Raw genomic sequence first — 25,349 nt, 5'->3', positions numbered from 1 at the left:
GTAACGAGCAGAACGATCGATGAAAGTACCCTCGACGATGAAACATCGAAAGCGTTTGATCGATATTAATTTAAAAAATACTAGACCCAACTGTACAAATCCTGCGCAACCCTAACGTCAATTTTTTCGTATCCCTAGCGCGCAATAAAAAAAAAAAAGAAAACAGAACCTCCTTATATATCATTGTTTATCTCGTGGCACGGTTCTAAAGCAATTTATCCCCGCGAGGAAAGCAACAGAATACGGTGGCCGTGGCAGCGTACACTATCGCCCTAAGCCACCCACGTAGGGTTGACTACATAAGTAAGAAAAATCTTCCCGTTCATCAGGACTTGTCCGTGTGAAGGCGCACCGAGGAGGAGTCCAGGTTCCTTGAGAATTCAGCTCTCCTACGTTCGGCAATTCGTAAACGACTTTGAAATCGATGGATCTCGGTCTTTGTCAGGGGGTGGCTGAACGGCGAGCGCGCGGTTTCCGCTCGATTCCGGTCACGTGGCCAGCCCGCGCGATCCTTTGACTTCTCACCAGCGCGATTTCCTCTTCTTTTCTACGGTGGGGTGTCGAACAACTCCGACGTGTTTCACGCGGTCGAAACGCGGCTAACATTTCTCTGCGACGACCAACGGACGCCGTGGAATGTTAGCCCCATCGGGTGAATGGAATTTCGAATCATGGCGCCAGTCACCGTGCGCTGAATAACATTTTTAAAGCTACCTCGAAATAGTGCGATCGAATGCGGGCTATTTTTATCGAACCGTGGAGCATACTTCCTTTCTTTCTGTTCTCGAATAATTACGTGAGGATAAAGTGAGATACATCGACTGCTGGATTATTTCCACCTGTCAACGGAGAAACAAAAATGAATCTTGCGTTAGGAAATAGAATCCAGTGTATAAACTGTGAAATAGACTTTGCGTCGTCAATTTTCTTTAAGATGGAGGATCCCAAATTTCTTATGCGATGTCCTCACAATTAGCACAGTCCTCAAAGCGTACAGACATTCCATTCAAGTCTTAAAAATAAAGTTAAAGACTACAAAGAACATTGAACAGTTTTTCATTTGTTATTACCCATTTCCAACATCGACAAACTTAAATTCGCATCATTATTGTAACAAAAGAATGATGAACGAGTGTCGAGCGAAGAAACGCTGGAACTCCTCGCGTAACATTTCCAAGCGACGCTCTTAACTATTCCACGATGGAAACGGCAGCGGTATCAGCTTGGATCCGACTCTTGGTTCAGACTCGAGAAGAGGCTCGAAATTTTCTTTCGAAGAGCCGCTTCATCAACGAGGAAACGACCGACCAACGTAAATTCCGGATAATTACGAGCAGCTTTGTGCGCGGCGCGAAAACCGCTTAAAGGCGCGCGGTTTCGCGTAAAAGTTGTCGGGTCGAAGCACGAGGGGGTTGGTGGCGGTGGTGTAACGGCGCGATGTCTCCGGCAGAGGAACGCCGGGAACTTTGGAGCCGCGGCACAATTATAAAATGGAAGCTGAAAGTTTGCGCGAGACAAAGGCGTCCTGGCCGCCGACGTCGTCGTTGGAAAAACACGCCGCGCGGCGGAGAAATTAATTTCGCCGCTTAACGCACGACTTTTATATGCCGCGCGGGATCTCAGGCTTAAATGGGCCCCGTGTAAGCTGCTGTCCCACGTATATAAACGGAACCACGTTTTCCAGACTGGCTAACGGCCATGGACACAAAGGTTTGTCTTTCTTTCTTCGCCACCTTTGTTCGCTTTTTTTACGTGTACACGGCTGCGCTTCCGGCGAACGTCTTCAAACGGCACCCACTGCTTCTACGGAACGTTCTACCCAAATGTTGTTCCCAATAGCGAACGAAAATTCCGTGGTTTCTTCGTAGACAACGAATAATGATCACTGGGATATTCTCTTTTTAGTTATGAGTCGAGTTAGGAATAATTATACAGTCCGACCTGTTTTTATGCGGTCCTTTTTTTGCGTGGTGTGCGAAAGAGAAGCTCATCAAACGCATATTATGAATAGAAATTAATTAGGAAAATGTGATTTAAGAAGGAAACAGATGGCTGTCGAAATTAGACAAGCAAATTGAAATGAATAATTAATTGGCATCCAACAGACATTTTGGAATGTGTATGAGCAAATAAAACTTTTTAAAAATGTTCTTGCGTGTACATCGTGAGGCTTTGATTTGTATATTATCTGTGTGCAACTTTTTCTATGCGGTTTCTATCACTCGCAAGAAAACAGGTTCGCGTGTATTCGTAGTGCATGGTAATTCAAGATGATTACTTAGTATAATGGTAACGCGATTCAGAATGAACTACGGCTTTCGCTTCATTTACTAAATTGCAGTAACACACTTATGCCTAGACGTGTACGTATGCGCACATGGCAGTGATTCTGACCTTATTGCTGTTTCTAAAACAACCTCGTGCAGTATTGCTGTGCAGCGAAAAATGATAGTAAATGGAACTGCTCCCATTTGGATGACTATGTCGCGTATTGGCATTGATGCAGTCGATAAGGTACAGTCGATGTTATCATATGAATTGCTGGAATCGCAAAAGTAAATTTTGCGAGTAGAAACTAAAAATTGGACATTTATATGGCCACGATCAAAATTATACGTAGAGTCATGAAATAGTGGAGATTGATCTACTTTTATTCGCTTGGATATATGCTTGGAAATTGTCACTTTGTTCGATTAAAGAACACGAACGAATATTGGTTAAACTAACAAGTTATTAATCGCTGTTAAGTGTTTTCGTTTCGCACGTATCGTTTATTCGATGGTTATACGGGAATGAGATTTTATTCGGTACGTTATTCGGGTAACATTCCATTTGAATAATGTCCACCACTGGGGACAGACCCGCCGCCATCACGGAAAATTGTCGCATTTTTTCCCTCGCTCGGTCGCTGAATTACAGGAGAACGACGGAGCTTTTTCGAAGAGTTTTTTGGGTCGACGGAAGAGTGGAAATTAGGTGTCCACTCTCGATGAGTCGGAATTCGTGGCTGTTGATTTCTGGCGGCTACATCCTCGTTGGTTTAGATTGACTTCTTGCCGCGGACGTTCGTTGTCAGGTATAAATGAGATGGAACGTAAGTAGGAAAAACTGCTGCCGCTAATGTACGTGACGCTATTCGACATAGAAATTGTGTGAAAATGAACTTCACGCAGAGGAGAGTATAACAAGTACCTTTAAATTTCTAAATCAAAGGTAGTTAGAAATAATCGAATTGAGTGCAATTATATTAATCCAGCTTTTTACTCGAATAAAGCATTTACAAAATTTCAATTCTTCGTCTAAGTACAGACAAACCCACACCTTCCATTTTCATCTCTGTCTCTCCAAACTCACAGCAGATTAAAGAAACTAATACACGAAAATACCATGCAACAATAACCAATAGATCTTTCACCTCGAAATTAAATTGAATAAAGCAACTTCCCCCCAAAAGAAGATGTTCCGTGAATCTTAGAATCAGTGTACGATGTGCAACGTAGAATGTAACGCAAGTGACACGGTAATCCAGGAAGATTATCGCAAGTTATAGAGAATTTTCTGCGGACCTATGATCAGGTTTCCTATCGCACGTCGGGATAACAGCGGCAGCCCGGAAACGAGAGGAACAGATACCCGGAGGATGAGATAGCCGGCGCGATAAGAAGAGCCGGAAGTGGAAAGGGGCGTAGAGGGTGGCGGAGGAACAAAAGGGGAATAATACATGGGTGAAACGGTCACGGGAGTAGGAGCAAAATTGTCTGCAACTTATAACAATCCGCCGGAACGCCATATCTCTATGACGCCGGCACGGTGTTACGTAGCTACGTTATCCAGGAAGGTTTTCGTGAACTGCAATTTCCTTCTGCTTCGAGGCCATCGTTTCCATTGACTCTTTTCGAACCGAGAGAATCCAGAAACGAGAGAAAGAAAGGGCCAGGTAGCAAGGGTATAAATATTTATGAAGAAAATTTAAGGAATATTTGTATGCGGGGGCATATGGAGCCCGATAATACAATAGCAGGACTGCAGTATCCAGCGGAAAAAGGGACTGATATCTTAGAGAACAAATTATACTTTATAACTACGAATATCCTTTTAGAATTTTGAACGTGTGTGGTCTGCAACGAATCTGTTCATTCTGACACAAAATCTAAGGTATTCCTAATTTTTTTCGATGTTAAATTGGCTTTGTACGAGTAACTGCCTCGGAGAATGAAGCACAGTTGATCATTCGAAAAATACGCGAATTTTCTCGTGAAACTCTGTGGAATGTTCAAGATAAAAGACATTATTAATAAAAACATCGACTCGAATGGAATATCCTCGGGACCGTGAGGAATGAAATCCATGTCCGTTGATCATTTCAGAAATATGTGGCCCCCGCTACAGCGATATAACGAACCCGATTGTATTAGCCGGCATTCTGGCCCAGCGAGCGTTGCGTAATTAAATTACGGGTGAATACGCAACGGCAAACCGAGTATTTCCACGTCACAATAGACTCGAGATAATAAAACGTAGCTTAAAGCGATCCGATGGGCGTTTGGCCTCGCGCGAGCTTTCTATGAACTCGAAAAGGCGGGGAGCGATGACGGAGGGAGGGAAAAAGAAAATTGCGACGCTTTTTCTTCTCGCTCGGAACGGGAGAAAAAAAAAAGTGAGTCCTCCTCCGCTACGTTCGTCGTGGGAATCTGGGTCAAGTGAAAGCGTTTGCTTTTATTCCCGATAATAGAGAAGCGTAAAGGGGGCGAAATCCCTTTGTCGCTATGGGCATTGATAAAGCTCGAAGAAGGTGGTATTATTTTTTCGATTGCTGTCGGGAATCTTAGGTGGAACCAACTGCTCGTTGCGCAATTAAATGGAACGATCGAGCCTTATATCAGACCGATCGAACCAATCTTACATCAGAACGAAAAAATAAACGCAGACGTAGAACGATCACGTTCACTATTCGATACGACGTTAATTAAAATGTATCAGAAAGACATACTAGAATTCCAAAAAAATAAAAATGGCTATCTATGCGTTTGCTCTTCGCAGTAGAATATTCTATCAGACCTCGTAGAACTCATTGGAATAACAGCAGAGTGACTCCTCGCAGTTGAATGATAATATTATCTATCAGACCACTCGTAATGCACCTTGTATTAGGTTAGCTTACGTAGTTTGGTATTCTTCTTAACGAGCGAGCAGGGTTTCACAGTTGGCAACGCGCAGAATTAATTAATCCGTACTAGAAGTTTGTTAATTATTTTCGAAGTCTATTTGTAAGACCGAGGGAACAGTTGCACGGTAGCGGCTACGAAGATTAGGGTAATAATCGCAGCCAGGGTACGATGACAGTAGGAGAACACGTCGTTTCGCGTGTAGTGACACGCTTTGCCACGTCTGTACCTGGCAAAGCCGTCTTTACTTCCTGAAGTGGGATAAAGTGGGGCTAAAGTTCCTTCCATTATGCAGAGGGGATCTTCTTTATTGGGAACGCTCTATTAGCCTAATAAAGTAAGATTACTTAGTCCCGGTATATAAGAATTATCGGTTTTATGACGTGGAGGAGTATGAAAAAGAAAGAAGAAAAAAGGAGCACCACATTGCTAAGGGACCGCCTTTGCCGCCGGACTTTAAAGGGGCAAGTGTTCTAATTAGTCCCTTATCTCGCGATATCCTGTTAGTCCAGAGTCTCTTTTGTTTAGCGCGCAAGAATTCGCGTCTCTTGCAGTATCTGACTCGTTCAAAAATGTTACACGGCTAAAGCGTTCTCCCCACGGTATATTAATTGAATTTTAACGAAACGTTAGCGTCAAATTGAGCGAAGGAGGTATGTAAATTAACAGATTACACGAGACAAGAGGAAGATTGTTAAATGTAGACACCTTGGCAGTCTTTTGTAGCAGCACGTTACGCGTTAAATCATTTATGTTCGCACGAAATCGATTGATAATTAAATATACTACTGCTTATCGTGATGTTAAAAATTGAAAAAATGATTAATGAACGATTTATTAATAATGATAACTGTCAAGCGGTACGAATTATTCTTTGCATTAAATTCCGTCTGCTCTCATATATTTTCATTATGTTCGAGTGGTTTCGCTTTGCGAGAAGGACTTTAATGAAATGGTTGCTTGACGCTTTTGAAACGCTGGGAACATGATAAGTTTCTCTGTTTCAACAATTTCGATGGTGGAAATCAAACGATTGTATACCACATCGTAATCCATCAATTCTAAAGCGATCGATGATTTGTAATCGTCGCTAACGTTCATTTATCATTAAACGTATACTATATTAAATTAAAAAACAAAATTAAATAAAATCGCGAGATCGGTTATTCGAATAAATATCAGCGATCGATCAAATTTCCAATAACCCGTACAGAAGGGAAGACGACGTCTCGCGTTTTTTAGTAGCTCGGAAGCGCAAGTAGAACGTGGAGAACGCTAAGCTCGAGCGAAACTTTGGAAAGAGCCAGGAGCATTGTTCGGGACAGCAAAGAAGAGAATCGAGGCGACGAGTTCAGCGGAAGTGAAAACGCTCCTTTCCGTAGGAAATGTTCCTTTTTCTATATTACTCGCAGGAAGCATTTAAATGTCCCTTTTTCTATCCCCGTTAGGACGGACAAAGCGTTTAAGGGTGGCAAAAAAGGAACGCTCCCCGTGGATCCTCCGTAAATGGCGACCACATTGACCGACTCACCCGGAAAGGACACGCCATGAATCTTTCACGATTTCGCAGTGCACCCGCAATACGGCCGGAAGCGCATCCTTCGCGTGTCTCTCTGATTGGGTTCCCGTTTTCAACCGATTGCGATTAAATAATACAGCGGGCAGAGTCTCGTTTGCAACGAATTCGCTTCGATCTCATTCTGGGCGAGCTCGATAATCAATTTCTACGTGCTTACGTTCTATCTACAAGTAAAATAAAATACGAATTCGAGGCGCAGTCTGTCTAAAGATCTGAATATCAAAAGACAAGTGATTGTATTCATTTTTATAGCCATTAAAAATAAAAATATTTGTTTGTGGATTACTGTAGATACGCTTACAGTCTCGCGCGTGAAAATAATCGTAAATCAGGACTACAGTGCACCGCAGAAACGTGTCGCGAGCTTCCGAAAAAATCGCGAGCCTTTTACCCGCAGGCCATGACACCGTGAAGCGTGGAAACCCGTCGTAATGACGCGGCGGTTCTCTCGTTCGTCTGAGCCTCGAGTTTCGACGTGGCCGCGCCGTTAAAACGAACGGGAAGATTATGCAAAAATGCGGCCGTGTTACGGGCCACGGTGTTCCGTGTCGCGGTTCAACACGTCCGTACGAGAGGCGCGTTTCAAACTTGATTCCACGGCGAAGTTTCTTAACTTTTGAACCGCGTACGATCCCTTGGAGACGCCGCCTCTGCTTTCCCACCCCTCCGTTCCTCCTGGCGAAGCTTGCTCTCGTCTTTATTTCTTATTTGTTCCGCGATTCTCTCGTTCGCACCTTTGGTTCTCGCTCTGTTTCCTTCTTCGCCATGATTTACCTGTAAGCTATCGATTCGTACAGATTTTCAAGCCAAACGCAATCTCCTCTAACTCGAACGATAAACGTAAAATAAGTAACCATCGCTATGTTTAATTTTACGTTATTATTCCTTTTTTTTCATTCGATGTTTCTCGTTTCTTTTTCTTCTTTTCCAGTTAGATTGCCTTTTTCTTCGGAGAATGTCCGAGGATGTGACGTGAAATTTTATGCATCGACAGCACGGCATGCGCGACACCTCCGGCATTGCGGCCGCCTGTGAAATATTCAGATGAGATCCGTTGGTCCCCCGGAACGGCGCTCGCTGAATTTCATGTACCGTATAATACCTGTCTATCGTGGAACGTATTTACGAGCGTACGATTTCGCGACAACACGATTTTATTCCTCTTCAACCGTGCCCCGTCTTAGATACTGGCTTTCCCGCGGAATTTCCATCCATTCGAAACAGTTTACATTGATGGCGGGGGAAGGGGACTGCGCGAATGCCTCCACCGTGCAGGCATGGGAATGCATACGTGCGCCTCGTGTATATCCACGCGTACAAAAATGATTACGCGTTCGATATGTTGCAGTTACGATGTTGAATTCAAAGTACTTATAGATATTACCTGAAACGCTACGCGTTTGAATAGATGGTAGCTAATTAGTGCGAACCTCAGAGATCCATTGCTGTAATATATTCCATATGTAATGTAATATTTCCATGTAATTTTCCATAATAATTCCACGTAATATATTTCATTTTGAGAGGTGGAAATATTATCATAGAAATCAAATATTGTTTAGCTATAATAATTTCAATGTAAAATGAGATGTTCATATAATAATATAGTAGTAGAAATGCACGACGACTAGAAAATAAAAATAACTTCGAACCACTCCGTCTAACTGTTCTTACAAAAAGACTCTATGTATCGCACGTATACAAGGAAGCAAAATGTACGTATCCAATAATAGTTTTATCTGTTCGAAAAATCGCTGAAATTACGAAGCCTGAAATTCTTCTTGGAAACCACGTGTCACGGCGGCCAGCTTTGAGTTTCATATTCCGCGTAACGAACGGGAACGGATTTTTCCGAGTCCTCGTTTTTCGGTAACGGAGATCCGCGAGCACGGCGGTGAAACTTCTTCTCGATTTTCAATGTTTGACATCCGCGTCCCGTGTTCACTTTGTCGTGGCAGTTTTCGATAGTCTCTGCCCGCCGCGCGGAATGGAAAAGTTCGAAGCGGCGAAAGGGCGGCGAAATTTTCGCCAAGTGGAATTTCCACGTCGTGCCCCGCGCGAAGCTGGTCAACGGTTATGATTTTCAACTATGTTTCCTCCCTCTCATATTACACCTCGTTCCCGCCGGCGCGAATTTTCGCCGCTCGAATTCGTTAAGCGTAAAACGGGATGGCACGATTTTTCGTTTAATAAAAGTTTCACGCTGCCAATTTATGGACGGACCTTATTGAATCCTGCGCGGCTGAAGATTTCGTAAGTAAAGACACCGTATTAACGTTTTAACGACTGAACGCGACAATCGAAAAGCTGCTGAAACGTGTGTTATTTAATAAAATGTTCCTTAGCGTGCTTTGAAAAAATTCGGAAAAGACAATCCTCGAGTTCGATTATTTGTTGCGATTTATCGAGGATCACTTGCAGCCAGATATAGTTTATGAAATGAAATTGAATCGCGAAGGCAAATTCACGTTTGTAGAATTAGCCGATTGGTCACTTGCCCAGGTATTTAAGCACCAATAATGATCACCAGAAGCACCCTTCAATCGCACCCTCATTACACTTCTTCGAGAGAAATACGACCGTACTTGACCTAACTTGAAATGGATGAAAATTCAAGAACTACACGATATTCCCTCAAGATTTGTACGTTCTCCAAAAAATTGCTAATTTTCGCACTTATATCTCTAAAAATTATTAAAGCAGGAAAAAAAGCATATCTACAAATTCTCAGCTATATACAATTCTAATTTCTGTCGTTATTGTATCAATAAAGAAATTAAATCATATCAAGTATTAATTAATTCCGAAAACATTTTTCTTTTTGTATCGCAAATCATTACGACCCCTGTCAAATAGAAAGGCACAAGGAAGCTAAAAAAGTTGAAACAGTTCAATCTGTTTTGAGTATTCCAAACAGGAACGGCTACGTGTTGTACTTACATTCGATACTCAGTCTTTATGGTACGAGGGTGCAGCTTAAACGATAAGGGATGTCGATAATCTTTTCCAGCATTACGCTCCGTCTCTCCTGCTTCTCCAATAATCACTGGGTTTCCATGTGACCAGAGATTTAAGCGAGCATTTCCGGCTAGAGTCCGCGCAGCCATAGAATGCTTGTAGCCGCCGCAACACCAACCGGAATTACAGTCACCGTGTAATAATTCTGATTCTACATTTAATTTGTGTGTTTGCTTCTTAAGTATTTCAACATAGAACAGTTTCGTTTTTTTCTATTCTTCAATAATTTCTTTTTTTTTTTAAGGAAGAACTCACCTGATACTTTTTTGTGTGTATAAACTTCTGTAAATCAAACCTTGTCTACTCTTAATTAAGGGTTGAAATGATATTCTCGTACAATTACGATGCTACACACAGAATTCTTCAGAAGACACCTTTTTATCAACAATATGAGAATAAATTTCTTTTTTTTTTAACAAGAACTCATCTAATACTCTGTTGTGCGTACAAACTTCAGTAAAACAAACTTCGTCTAGCCTTAATTAAGGGTTGAAACGATGTTCTCTTACAATTACGATGCTACACACAGAATTCTTCGGATGATACCTTTCTATCGACAATATAAAAGTAAATGGCGACTGTCTAACCGTTACCAGCACTTGCACAAGACTAACGTTAGAATCGAACAAGAAATTTAATCGCTTCCTTTCAACCATTCGATTCCAATCCTCTCGAGTATCGGAAATTGTTTGAAACTGGGGACGCTTTCAGAGAGATAGAGGAACGAAAAATGATGAATTGAAAAGCAGGGTGGTCACGAGGAACTCTCATCGCACCCAACAAACTAACCGCACTCGCGGCGCGCACTTTGGCCAGCAGAGTTCCCCGAGCGGTTGGTACCATCCACCGTGGCGTGACGATAAATCGGCTGAGATGCGAGCGAATGCGAAAATACTTGTGCAAGCAAACTTGCGAAATATAAAACTAGATTATTCAATACTTACGTGTAGGGTGCGATACTCGAGCGAGTATGTAGGTATTGAGAAAATGCGAACTGATTTACGCGAGAATAATTAAAAGTTCTATTATAATTGAAACCAACGGCGATCCAGCGACGATATATTAATGAATTTGTAACTATAACTTAACTTGAACTACAACTTAACTAATAATACAGTTTGCAATCCAATTGAAAGTTTCAAAGTCCTGAAAAGGGCTTGGAAAGTTTTGACTGAATTGTAAACTACTTAAACCTACGCACGTAGTCCTTAGCTTGATATCGTTTTCGAGAAGGCAGTCTCTCGAAAACGTTACCAAGGGCCCAGGTCCACCCCGTGGAGGTGACTACGCAGGGACCCATCCCTAGAATCGTAATCCCATCCACCCTCCATTACATCCATGTGTTCTTGGCACAGAAGGTGCAGTGGACTGATTCTACTTGCAAATTTAAAACATCCGGAATCCATAATGCATTCTCCAAAATCTAACATAGATTTTAGTGGACTTTACGAAAGGGATGACTAGGAATGCCATTATCTTACTCAAAGTGAAATTTCTAAGATGACTCTACTTACAATTTAGAAAAATTATAGTTTTTCACAAAAGGGTTTACGATATAATAAACTTTACTGGACCATTTACTGACTCGAACAAATTATAATTGAAAGTCAAACTAATAGAAATTAAAGAAAATAAATGGAAACAAAAATGGAATTATAATTCGCGACGCGACCAAAACGAACATCTTGTGTTATATATTCGCTAAAGCATTCCGACCCGATGCTTCACAGCACTAGCCACCCGTAATAACGAACAAATATCCGACGTCTTACGTCAAAACAGTCGAAACCACGCTCTCCTCGATGGTGAATATCGGGTACCATCGAGATCTCAGCGAAGCTTAGCATTGGGACGCATTGCCCGTGAACGAAGGCGAACCGCATAGACCATCCGAATTCGTCTTGCAATCAGTCCGAAAACTGCGACGCATCGAAGTATGAGCTACACGGCGCGACAACATCCACGAATGCGTCCACTGTGCTAAGCCTATATCCTTGGTCGAGATATCCAACGGACGTACCAATCGATCAACGTTGCGAAATCTCGATGGGCATTGAAAACCACATCAGTTTGATTGAGTATCGACTGTTTCGCTGCGTGACGATAGAAGACGAAATCTCCAGCGAATAGAGAAAAAGAAACCTACGTGTAGCGAACTTACGAAGCACAGGATTAGAATGCTCAATAGTGTATGTAACGCAATGGTTTACCAGTTTACGACTAAACGCGAGAACAATTACTTTCTGTCTTGGTGAACGATGGGCGAAGCAATATAGAAGTTGCTATTTCTCACTTTGTACAAGAAAATGGATTCCTTTATAATTTTATAATATAGGTGAATTAGAGGAGAGGGAAATAGGTGAATAACGTACAATATGTTAAAGTACTTAAAACTAAACACGCACACGCATTCCTTGGCGATCCAACAGCGATCCAGCGGCGAAAACCTAAACTTAACTTATATTAAGGGATAATTAATAATACAATACTCATAAAAATAACTTAAATCTAAGCACGTAGTCCTTAGCTTGATATCATTTTCGAGAAACCAGTCTCTCGAAATCGTTACCAAGGGCCCAGGTTCACCTCGCAGAGGTGACTACGCAGGGACCCATCCCTAGAACCCTAATCCCACCCACCCTCCACTAAACCTATACGTTCTCGACACAGGTGCCAAGAGCTGGCACTACTTCTGAATTTAAAACCGGAATCCATAATACATTCTGCAAAATCTAACATAGATTTTAGAAATTGCAGTATGGACTTTACGAAAGGGATAAGAAGAAATACCATTATCTTACCCAAAGTAAAATTTGTAGAGTAACTTTACCGACATTTTCGAATAATTCAAGTGTTTCGTAAAAGGGTCCACGTCACGATATACTAGGTTAGATTAGATTAGACGCGGCGCGTCGCGACGAGTTAACCAGAATTTCGAACGAGCAGAGGGTATCAAAGTCCCGGGAGGTGGACGGTCGCGATAACTGAAATTTTCATCGGTTGGAAATTTCACGGCTGTCGGGTTCCGGGGCTGTGTAGTTGTCAGAAAAAGCATCTGCGCATCTGTCGACGCCCGGAACCGGGGATATTAGCGTGCGCGGCGATACGTATAACTGGTGCGTCTAACCGTCCCTGAACGATATCGCGAGAATGAAATTCACGGCTTCGTTCTGTCCCCAAGTCGCGTCGTTGGCTCGCGTTATTCCGTTCCATTTGTCGCGCGTGAACGAGTTTTCACTTTTGCGAACTGGGACAACCGCGGCCAAGACACGCTTGTGTCTTATTCGTAAGTCGCTCCTCTCGCGACCTATATTTAACTCAAGATGCACTCGCCACACATCATCTTACTCCATTCGTTATACGTGTGCACGTGACAATTATATGAAATTAAGAAGTTCACTCTGTCGCGAGTACGTGTACCCCGTTGCTTTGCGATCTTTCGAGGTGGAGGATCGATGCGAAGGTGCCACGTGCTCACGAAGATGGTTATTCTCTCCCCGTAGTCGGATCTATACATATTCCAAAGTGAACTCGGCGCTTAAGTGTGCAGAAGCACACTTTTCTTACAATCTGCAACGTGCCACCGGATGCATGGCTACATCGAACTTCCTGCACACGTACGAGAGGTGTCATACATATATTCGAGGGGTTAAAAGGAAGGGTTAAAAGGGTGAACGAGAGTAGAAGAGCTAAAACTATTTGATTGTTTAGCAACGTTAATCCCTTACATGATCGATCATACGGCTATTAACGATGATAGATATATAACATTATATTGATTAATATTATTTAAATAATATAGAAATTAATTTTCTCATGTATACTTTTATGCGAAACAAAGTCCATTATTCGTATTTTGAAATTTTTATAGTTCAATTACGACTATATTTCAAGTACAAGCTTTATATGCCATGTAGATGTAACGAAGACTAGAGTCGTTAACGACCAATGCAAAATTAAATCCTTACTACCCCTCTAATGGCGTTCAATATGCAACGAGAACTTTTATCTCGTCTTAAAGCCGCACGCCCACCTGTTCCTTTCAGAGTCCCGCGGACACATGGAACGGAGCTTTTTCTCCATTTCCCCGACCTTGATTCGTGGCCGTCTCGATGGCCGAGGGTAGTTTTACAGCGGTGTGTACGCGACGTTGGATGCCCGCCATTAAACGGTCCGTACACGTACGACCTTCGCGTAAAAAGATACTCGCTACGTCCCACCGCACACGCCAGGGTAATACAACTGGGACTTTTATGCTTCGAAGCATATAGCACCGAGAGACCCTTCGCGAGTAGCAGCGGGCGTGCGAGTAAACGGAACAGATGGACAGGAAAGAGGATTCAGACATTTCGAGGGAATTATTTCACGATTACAATTTAGTATTCTGTAAGGTGGTACACTGGACGTGACGATACATTATTCGTTGTAAGGAAATCTGTCAGAGGCGAAAAATTAGATGAAATACCCATCAACGCGTCTGACGATCGCTCACCGATTAGAGTACGCTGCGCACTTAGGTGTTGACGTACCATTATGTTACAGCCTGATTACGTCACTCAGGCGTTCCTGAAGCAGATAATCGCCATTTGTCAAGATAAGTAGCTGCGGTCTGTCATGTAACAGCAAACGCAACCGCGAGCACCTTGCACCCCTTTCCTTATTGCCGTTCGATTACGTGGTTGGGCGGGAAACAAGACCATTTGAATCTTAACGAAGTCGTTTCTTCGTCGATTAATACGTTCCGCTTCCTACTTGAGATCTGGAGATTTGACGAGGGATGAAATTGATTCTTAAATCTTAATTAATAGATAGATAAGTAAGAAGATATTACATGATTAGAAACAGTGTGAATTTTATTCTACATAAAATTCTCTTTCAACTAAACGATTTTTTATGCTTTCTTTCCTAAATTTGAAATTGCGAGAGATAACGCGAATTAGCGAGTCGCACGAAATTATCTGATAACGTGTCGTTTCGTTTCTGTTTCAGGATTATTCGAGACGGACGGCGTGCTGATTCCTGGCACGATGTGCGACCTCGAGTTTGTCAGTTCGCAGTCAAAACGGCAATACGGACGCTTCTACTCGCCACGGTACCCGTCCTCCTACCCAAAGAACATCCGGTGCTCGTACCTCTTCCGGGCAAGGTAACTAGGCTGACCTACTATCAAGCCAGCAAACTGATCCCGACATAATCCATATATAATGCATCTCGAGGCCAATCTCCCGTCCTAACCATATATCTAACGCTCGCTCGCATTTAACGCCTCTAATCCGCAATTTCGGTGCCGGTTATAATTAACGCTTGAATCGCGCAGAGAATTCAAAGAAAAAAAAGAAAAATATCATCTCAACCACGCGATTCATGTTGAAGATTTCAATTCGTCCTTTGAATTCAAAATCGTTGAAGATCGAGTATAAAGAGTGAATTACGAATTTGATCTTGACATTTCGTTCGATAATTAATATGCGTACACGTAAGAATTAAAAAATAGTTAAGAATGAATTACGAATTCGATCTTGACATTTCGTTCGATTAATACGTGTACACGTAAGAATTGAAAATGGAACTATTACCAATCGTAGCAAACGGTCGTTCCGTATGTCACCACCCGCTAGTTAATCCCTCTTGCGCCTAATTTCATTACAACGAGCGGTTGCACCCCTCTCTCGTCGCCAGAAATTTTCCGGTTTCCTGCCTGGCGTAACTTTCCTCGTTTCTCACCCACCGCCTCTTGTTACGCCGACTGTCGAAAGTTTATGCCGGCTCTGTCGACGGTTTTCTCTATAACCGCGTAAAGACTCGACCGGGGTGAGAAAGGAAAGAATTACGGAGCCGAGATACGTCTGTATCCTTCGAGCCGGATTCATGAGATAACGACTCTACTTGATGAAAGACGCTGATAAACGACACTTGTTAGCTTTCCCTCTTGTTCCTGGCTGATAAAAGAAGCGAGAGATATCGTCGCGAGTTACCAATGCTTTCTGAGAGTTCATTGTAGTGATAATTAGGGGTGATTTCAGGTATGATATTGTATCAAGCGGTTCAAATACAATGAAGTCTACGTTCGCTTTCTTTTTGTAAATTACTTTCTTTCTGTCAACATTATTTTTGTCTAACTCGAATATTATAAAATGTATTGTCTCTGGTATGTTTATGTAACTATTTGGACTTTAATTTAATTAATACTTCTAATCGATTATTTATTCTCACTTGTGTACTGAAAATCTGTGTGAAAAAATCTTGATAGCGAAGAAAATAGAGTGGAATGTAGAAAGTATCGTAGATAACGTATGTTTTCCTCTGCATTGCGTTGTGAATAATATGGTTGATGACTTACCTCGTGCGATGCTTGCGATGGAGAATTCTTCTCTCGATGCAAACGAACGTAGCTTTAATTCATCTTCGATGCGTCGTCCACTAGCTAAATATCCCTGTGTACACCAATGCACAGCCACTGAATCGGTATCACGAACCACTCCGATAGCCAGCCGAAAATCACGTCCGATACCAGTAATTTCAGATTGTCGTTCGTACGCGATGAATTTAATCGCGGCGGGGGCCGAGTATGCGGATATGATTTCTGTATTGTGGTTTCCGCTTAATTGCAGTAATTGCGTCAAAGTAGCGTTTGCAGTTCGGCGTGTCTAACAGTTACGTCCGCGTACGACGGCCTCTCGCGTAATTATAAACCTGACGGATGCGTGTGTACACGAGCTCGCGATCCGTTCGCTCCGCGTTTACGACTGTCACTACATTAACGTCACAAATTCCGCTCCCGGTACGCGTAGCCTCGTTTGTCCCCTGAATTATAGCCGTTCTGGGAAGTGGCTGTGCTTTTAACAACAACTTCGCTGCCGCATATCGATAACAGCGTAAACAGACACTAGGCTTCGTATTGGCACGTTGTATTCCGTGGTCTTGAAACGCTCGAAAGAGTTTCGCTTTTAACGTTGAACCACCATCGATGCGGTATGTATTAAATGTGTAATTCGTTAGTTGAATTTGAGTAATTGAAAGAGAAAATTGATGTTGAATTTTGTTTAGAAATATCTGCTTGATAAATATTCTTCTGATTTCAGATTGAAGGAGAGGATACGATTATTTTTTGAGGAAATCTCTTTACAAGAAGGGGACTTGAGGTAAGCTTTTAAGGAGATTACCGTTTACTGCATTCGTGATATTTTTTATTTACGTTCTCGTATTTTTATGTTGTATTCGTTTCGTAAATGTTCAATCTGGAATTCTAAAATAGTATAATTGTTGACAACTTAACAAGAGAAGTATATATAAAATATATAAAAGCATTCATACACAAATTATAATACTGCTTAGTTTGAATTAAATTTGTAATTTCTGTTCGTAATAGTTACCGTTCGATTACGCTCTGCGAAATAATTATTTACGATATAACGGTGATAATAATTTCAATGAACGTTTGCTGGATTTATCTTCGTGTTTCCTATGGAAGCATCGAATTATTCACATGTAATTTACCATCATTTCTTCGATAAATGAATTTCGTAATTCAATCAAAATTGAAAATATTCGCGCTGTCAAATTCAGCGAGAATCGAATTTGAAATTTCAGAAACGTGCAGCGCTTTCCAGTACAGAAATCAAATAACAAGCTTCAAACTTAATAACTCTAATTTTATTAATCTACAATGGCGACTCACGTTTGCGTTCACATGTTATTTGAATTCATTCAAATACAATTTTACATACAGCTATTACGTATTTCTTTTAATATCGAGAAGCATATATTCAATAATTAATATAACTCCACTTAGCAGTAATATAATTTGAAGCATTCACGACTCGAAATGTCCAAATTTCTAATTCCACTTCGATCGATCGTCAAACATTTTTTACTCATTCATATATTTCCAAAGAAATTGCACACGTTTGTATCCAAAGAAGCTCACATTTAAACAACTAACGAACGAAAAAAAAGATTGCTAAACTGTGAAAAAATCCACAAATTCAATTATCAACTACACATCAAACCTTATCTCGTTCTACCCAAACGTTGCATGTTTATCGTTGATCTAGAAATAGGAAAATTCAGAAAAAGCTTCCCACCCGCCCTACGTAAATCGTGCATCAGCTAAAAAATACTGCCGCCCATCAAGCACACCCTATCTTTCGCATTCCTGGCCGTTCGGTTCATTCCGTTGAATTATCTATTGTACGAACGGGCAGTTTGTTGCACAGGCAACGGAGACGTACGCTTTTCCGAATAAATGTATCCGTAGTAATATCCCGGACGAAATATACGCCGGCGTTTCTCTGTGATCCAGGTGACTGCTCGCCAATAAGTTAGAAATCGTGTTGCTGGTCGACTGGTAACCGCAACTATTATGCGGGCGTCGACCACAGTCGCGACTCGACAATTCACGGCCGCGCAGAGATGACTTGGATATTTTTCTCCGGAGGCGAGTGTCACAAATGCGATAAATATCGTACAAAGCCAACCTTAGCCTTGTCCAGAGAAGCATATCCGTCCGCAGACTCGTCCATTCTGTATAGAAATTGATTTCGATTGATTTTCAAGCTAGATCCTAGTTTGGAACTGAAAAGATCGAGGTAACGAGGAATAAGGGTAGTTTTCGTTGTCTCAAATCTGTCTAAATAAATAAATATTTCTGCAAAATTGCTCACTGCTCGTTTTTCTGGTGACAACTGTTTAGCTGCTTACTATTTTTATTATTTTATCATTTAGTTATTTTTTGTTGCCTTCTCTCAATTATTTAAGAACAAATTACTTTAATAATATATAGAGATTTTGGGAATTCCAGTCTTGGAACCCTCTGGCGCAATTCTGTTATTCTGAAAGTGCAATCGTTCCTTGAAAGAGGAGCCACCCCTTTGATTTCAACCCCGTTGTGTTCATGAAGTATTCATGCGCGCTACTTTCCTGAAAAATTTTAAAAGGTCCCCCGCGTCCATATAGAAGGCCGCCCACCCCCCGTCAGTCTTGCTTCTACCGCGTTAATTGTGAATTACGACATCTGTCTGTTATTAACGTTTTACGAGTTAACGAGGCACGGTAACGAGGAGCAGGGCGCAAGATCGCGAGCGCGCCCGTAACGAAACTTTTCTATTTAAAAGTTTCCTCCGAGTCGACGTTGCGTTCGGTCGTGGTTGTTCGATGGTATGTCAAAGTTCACAGCGACGAGGAGGACGAACGAAGGCCGCGCGGGGCGTAGCGGCGGGTAAGGGCTTTACCTGGATTAAACACGCAATGGAGATTTGCGTGGACGATAAACTTTTCCGGATTAATATTTTTCCCGATAAACCGTTTGTTTAAACTTTAATAGGATCTAAACAAGGTAACGGAGAGTAAAGAGCTGCAGAGCTTCGCGCGCGCGCGAGCTCACCTTGACGAGAGTTCATTGGCGAAGGAGGCAGTTAAACGAGCTGCTGCTCTATGAAGATATAAAGGAAGAGGAGAGATTAATTGTTGGACGCATTGCTCCCTGAAAGTTCGCGAGTAAATGTACGGACCTGCTCGCCAGCACGCCGTTGCCCTTTTAATAACAGCGGAATATAAAAACATGAGAATTTAATTGAGTGAAGACGGAAGGTCTTAATTTAGAACCTAGTATCTAGTTTAAGTTCAAATAAGTTAATTCTAAACGCGATGTGTTTCAACATTGAAAAGATTATTTCTGATAATTGTATTCGAAGGATCCACATTGAATCCCATAATTAACAATGCAATCACTATGCACGATAATTCCGAATTGAACTTCAAAATCGAGTATTTGTCGCCAATTTCATATCAAGCACGATACATACGCGAGAGAAAAATGCGAACATCGCGTCACCTGAAACTCGTGCAACGCGAATCGGGGGAGGTTTTCGAGGGACGAACAATTAGGCGAGTTCTCGAACGGAATTCTCGCGCGGTAGGAAAGGAACGCGGAGCGTGCTCGATCGGGCACGAGGTATGGGCGTAAACTGAACTGAACGATCGAACCAGTCAAACAGATTTGTTCGAGTGTTTGCTAACTGGCGATAATGGCGACGTCGGACCACACCGGTATTCGGCAATGGTCGTCGACGCGGTCGTCATCGCCTCTGTCCCGGCTGTCTTGATTTAGAGCCACCTAAAACTGACTGCGCCAGCTGGCGAACAACCGTAAGAGAGAAGTCCCGCGCAGGTAGAAACCGGCTGGTATTCTTCCCTGTCTCTCCGCCCCTTTCGTTTCAACCGGACGAGTCCGCACCCTTAATTCCGCTCGCCCCTTTCATGGCTAGCTTAACGGGATTCCTCATAGAACGGCGATAATGTGCGGCCCATAAGAGACGTGCCAGCAAAAAGCGTCTGAACGTCGCAGTCGGTGTTCTTACCGTTCGCGCCACCCATTTCGCTGTTCAATGGTTCTACAACGGAGCTTCCCTGTCTGAAGCGTCTTGAAACTTTAACCCTTAATTACACTCGTTATTTAGTCACGAGCGTCTACTCGAGTCGCGTAACATATGCGGTGGGACATTAATCGATGAAAAAGACGAGCTAAGAAGAGTGGAATTAGGGTACGCTGTCTGTTCGATCCGTGTTTCAAGCGTAGAAATCGTAATGATTTTATTTACATTTCTGTGAGTCTAAATTCAAATCAATTTCACGATTTAATTAGTTACTTTGGAATATACTTTGAATGCGATTATTTAGTCTTTTTTACGAAATTGCACAACAGAATTGACTAATAAAAAATAGACGAACCTATTTTGTTCACACTGCAAATATTCTTTAACATAGTAGTTCGCGGCAGAGAAGTATCGTTTAATTCTCAAATGGGAGATCCATTGCGTCTACACTGGCGAGCGCGTCGTTCTTTACCCGGAAGATTTAAAAGTAACAGTAAAACCGTACGAACTTAATACGGTGTTTTTAGCCATCAGTCGTTATTAACCTAACCACAATAGGCGGTTGAAGTGACGGGAGACGTACTTTAACAGGGAAATTTACCTTCTTTTTCTCCTCTTTCTTTTCTTTTCTTTTTTTTTTTTTAACTTACAGCCCCGGCTACACCTGACCCCTAAATCCTTTGAGCGTGGCGCGGCCCATGATTCTACTTAACCCACATAAAGTTCCTCTGCGCGCGAAGACTCGACGCTGAGAATGGCGATGGTGAGGTCAACTTGGGGAACGAGGGCTGCCCGGAGACTTGCAGCTGCACCGCGCAGGAGTTAATCCTTGATAAATCCTCGAATTCCGTCCTAATTCAGTATCGAGCCACCTTGATTTCATTCTCCAGTTGACCTCGAGGTTTCTCAGCCGAAGGTGTCGTCATTTCGAACGATTTTCCCCATTGAATCTGAAGAGAGAGGCTGTCATAGGAAAAAATAGTTTCAACAACCCACGAGTTTCTGAATAAATTTTTTGTCCACTGGTTTTTGTTAAATATGGTAACGCGTAAGCTTCGCAAAGTGAATTGTACCTCGCGCAGAGGAATTCACGGGCGATTACGTTCGTTTAGAAGTATGAGAAAAGTTGATCGAACGGTTACATCCGCTTGTCGGACATTTCGCGGGGAGTAGAGCAGACGTGGCATGCTGGAGGAGGCAAATAATGAACAGCGCGCAAATCGTATTGTATTATTACGTGGGTACGGGCACGAAAACAAGATTGCGGGAAGCTGAAACGAAATATCGTCGAGAGCATAATCAGCTTTTACATCGGCGATGCTTCTGGCCGCATCGGTTCGCGGGAGAAACTTTTCGAATTCACCGCGGTACGGTGCGCGTTTCCCGCGTTCACCGCGCGGCGTTTTATTTGCGAATTAAATTGTTCGTCGAAGAATTACGCGAGTTTGATGCTCATCAAAACGTAAGTGGTTTCAACTTCCTCCGCGCGATCCTGTTGTTCCGCTTCGTTTTATGACAGCGCAATTCTGTTATATCGCGATCTACCTGTCAGAACTGCGCGGTTGTACGGATCTGCTTCGAAATTCACGTTTTAAACAGATTTATGGTATTTCGTATCTGCTCTGTGCATTATGAGATTCTTATTCGAATTAAGATTCTCAGTCCGTTTCGTGTATGTTTGAAGATAGATTATGTAGTTGAATTATTTTATTATCAATTATCCTAATAAACAGTATTGATTAAACAGCTGTCTTCATTAATCAACGTATTCAAATTTTTCTATAGTTATTTCTGTTTAAACATTCCAGTTTAGTACGCATACCTTTTTCGTTAATAATTCTAAATAGAAGCAAGCGAATATTTTTCTGAGCCTCGGTATATTTTCACTTGCAACCCTTCCATTAGAAATGCGCTAATGGAAACAGGAAATCTAAATAAAAGAAGCAACGTTAAGTGCAATAAAATACAATTAGTCGAAGAAATCGAATTGGTAAATATAGGATTTTTTGCATTTTTTTTTTTAGAAACGAGACCTTTTACCTTTCAGCAGGAATTTGGAGGGCATTTAACGAAATATATATTATGAAACCGCAGAAAAAAGAAATTCATTGTTCCCGAAATCCCGAAAGATCCTGATGACGCTAAAATGCCAGTGCTTTACGAGCGCGGCGGCACTTCCGTTCTGCTTATATCGGTGAGCACGCTGATTCACGGCCGATCCAGGCAGCGGCTACAAAAACCTGCAATTACTGGAACGCGGGAATTTGTGACTCTCAAATATTAGTTCGCAACGTAGTGCATATTTTTTCGTTGTTTCACAGCCGCCCTAATATTCCATCGTTACCAACTCTACCGTTCCGCGGGCTCGCGCAGTATAAACATTCCTCCGACGAAGGATAATTGATTTCGGGCCAGTTTCCACGGTTTTCGTTGAATCAATTAACCTCGTCCCTGCTTTCTGCTGAAACAGCTACGTACATTATTTGCTTTCCCGCCGTTCGCGTTTCCACGCACTTTTAAATAGTAATTGAATGCACCAATTAACGGACGCGCGTATCGGCATCCGGTTCCCTTTTTTTCGCGCGATTTTCGAACCAGCAGGAAGAACAGAACGTGATGGCATAGAATTTGCCCTATAAATTGGAACGCGGTGATGAAACTAAAATTTCAACCGCCACTTTGGTAATCGCTATCAATTATATCGAGAAGCGTTTCGAATAACGATAGAGAAGTAGAAAAAAGCTGATAAGAACAGTAATAAAAATTATAATCTGTATTAAATGTCGATGCATCTCATAAAACCGTTAAACAGTTAGTATCGAATCACAAGATATCTCTTTAAAGATATACGAAAAGGTGAAACAATTTATTCAGTGAATGGTTTCAATAGAAGTAACCATAACGATCATAATCATTAACTTCTCGATGCTTATCTGTTCACGAGTGAATCGAGCTCTGCAACACTTTCAGGAGGGTTGAGCGGATGAGCGCCACAAATTGGATAGAATGATTAATACAGCGGTTGTTCGAATGATCGCAGCCAGCTAAACAAACTGCCGCTCAATGAACAGAAGTTGGTTGATCTTACCGATTAATCGAGCGCTCGATAAAGTTTACCGCGAAGATCGTGGTAAAACTTGGCGAGAGCGAGGAAGACCACTGAGAAATGCCACGATATATCAGCGTTAAGCCGCACTGTCAGACGCACTCGGATATTATCCTGAATGGAGCTGATGGATACCAAGAGACTCCTCTCTGTCAGCCACTCGATACATCTATTCCCGAGTACTCCTGAGAATGAGTGGAAAATATCGCACCTCGTTCAGCATCCTGAAGCTTGATGCGCATGTCGAATTTTATCTAAAAATACCGTGGATTTTACCGTGGATACCGTACACTTTCATAGTTATTTCCTTACAACTCTGATAGAGCATTACTGCTTAAATAGTTTAATAAAACGGAGCCACAAATTCTGTCTCTACGGATATTAATGCATAGAGCTTCGTCGTTTCTTCTCGTCGTCCGTATAGTTGACCTCGTTTCTTTTCGCACCCACAAAAATACGATTTCCTGTCCAAAAGAAGTGTACCTTGTACTTTCTCGCAAATTTCCGTGCTCCTCCATGCGAGCCACGTTCGACGCACTCCGTAAGCCGGTATCTGTGTAGTTTTAACGCGGTTGAGAATGTCGGAGACATATAAAGGCTATGGACCCTTGGATATTATCAGCGTAAACAAAGTAACTGCGAATCTTCCTGCATTACTTCGTTTACGTAGATTATGTGGATCCTGATGAAACTCGACATCGTTGTACGCATATCGTACAGTATGGCTGTATGTTATTTTAAATAAAGAACACTTCTTGAGGAAGTGGTTAATGTCCTTGGCTCACTTTCCGGGAACCTTCGTTTTAATAAAGTCTCATTTCGGTACACGTGTAAGTCGGAAGAAAGTGGAGTTGAAGGCTAGAAGTTCAAACACTTTCTCATCGAGTTCTGTACAATCTCGCTTCGTTATATCCCCTTTATGGGTCCTATGAAAAGGTGTACTCTATTCATTAATAAGATTCATTAGCGTCTTATTAAAAATTTCAAGACCTCGAAAGATTTAATTATCGCTAAGTTATTGAATATAGTTGAGCATCGTGGCGCTTTTCACAAACGATACGATGATACAGCAGCAAAAAGACAGATGGAGTCAAGTGAAAATAAAAAGGAATTTAATAAAGGAATCATTTTGGTAACATTATCGAGTAAAATACGAAACAGGTATCTGGAATATAATCGACGATTTGTAGTTCCAGTTGTATCCCTTCATAGTTACGCTGTGACCTTATGCCATCGACAAAACGAGCTGACGATATTTTTTTTCTGTCAGCAATGAAAGGCACATAAATCACGATACCTCGTTATAGGAACGCGGTTGATCGATGACTGTTCGATTAACGGTATTCACAGAGGATGTAGTTCATTTCCGTGCGAGATTCGGCCGAGCGGCCTCGTTTCACAGTACACTAAAAGGCCGATGGGAACGACCACGATAGCTGGAAGACGGACAAGACTCTTTAATCTCCGGCTCTCCCGTCGATAGTCTTTCTCTGCCAGCGTAATTGCTTAACCCGTGCATGGTAATAGGGTTATCCCGTGGTCATCATCGATCAGCCCTTTAAATCGATCGAATCACCGATCTTCCATTGGGTTCGCGCGTTTCGAACAGTCGACTGCTGTTACTGTCTGATGCAATTCCCTTTCATTCGATCGAGCACAATGATCCACGTACACGATACGCCCCAATAGCGTTACATTTCAGACATTTGCCCATTTACGTTTGAAACGGTGCGATTTCAATGAGACAAGCTGTTCGTTTACCTTTAACTCGCACGCTTAAGCGATATTCACGCATTAGCGCTACAAATCGACTAAAATATCCCGGATATTTATGAACGACAGCGCGTCTATGAAAAGAGTCACCGAATATTGATGAACCCGAATTCCCATATTTCTATCTCTCACTCCCTGCCATCCACCCCTTCTATCGCTTCCCCCTCGATCGTTTCTGGTCCACGCTCGGTGCACCCCGTTTTCACCGACACGTTCACTTTGTCATTCTAGTATCTTTGCAGTTTCACCTTTAACTCTCCTCTGCTACACTCGACGTCGACCTCCACCCTCCCAGTTTGCCACCCACGGCAATCTTTTCGTCCCTCCGCAACCGC

At 42.2% G+C, this 25,349-nt stretch overlaps 1 protein-coding gene across 1 annotated transcript in view; it reads left to right on the top strand.

Annotated features, from left to right (window-relative positions):
- The window catches only part of Sol1, a 489,750-nt gene that overhangs the window by 209,689 nt on the left and 254,712 nt on the right, over window positions 1-25,349 (top strand). The window contains exons 5-6 of the mRNA XM_076902781.1: window positions 14,752-14,908; window positions 16,845-16,904. Coding sequence (XP_076758896.1) covers window positions 14,752-14,908; window positions 16,845-16,904 — 217 coding nt within the window. The remainder of the gene's footprint in view (window positions 1-14,751; window positions 14,909-16,844; window positions 16,905-25,349) is intronic.

This window comes from Xylocopa sonorina, chromosome 10 (genome assembly GCF_050948175.1).
Source record: "Xylocopa sonorina isolate GNS202 chromosome 10, iyXylSono1_principal, whole genome shotgun sequence".
NCBI classification, from domain to species: domain Eukaryota; kingdom Metazoa; phylum Arthropoda; class Insecta; order Hymenoptera; family Apidae; genus Xylocopa; species Xylocopa sonorina.
The sequence above is the reverse complement of the archived record's forward strand: the minus strand, read 5'-3'. Positions and strand labels throughout refer to the sequence as shown.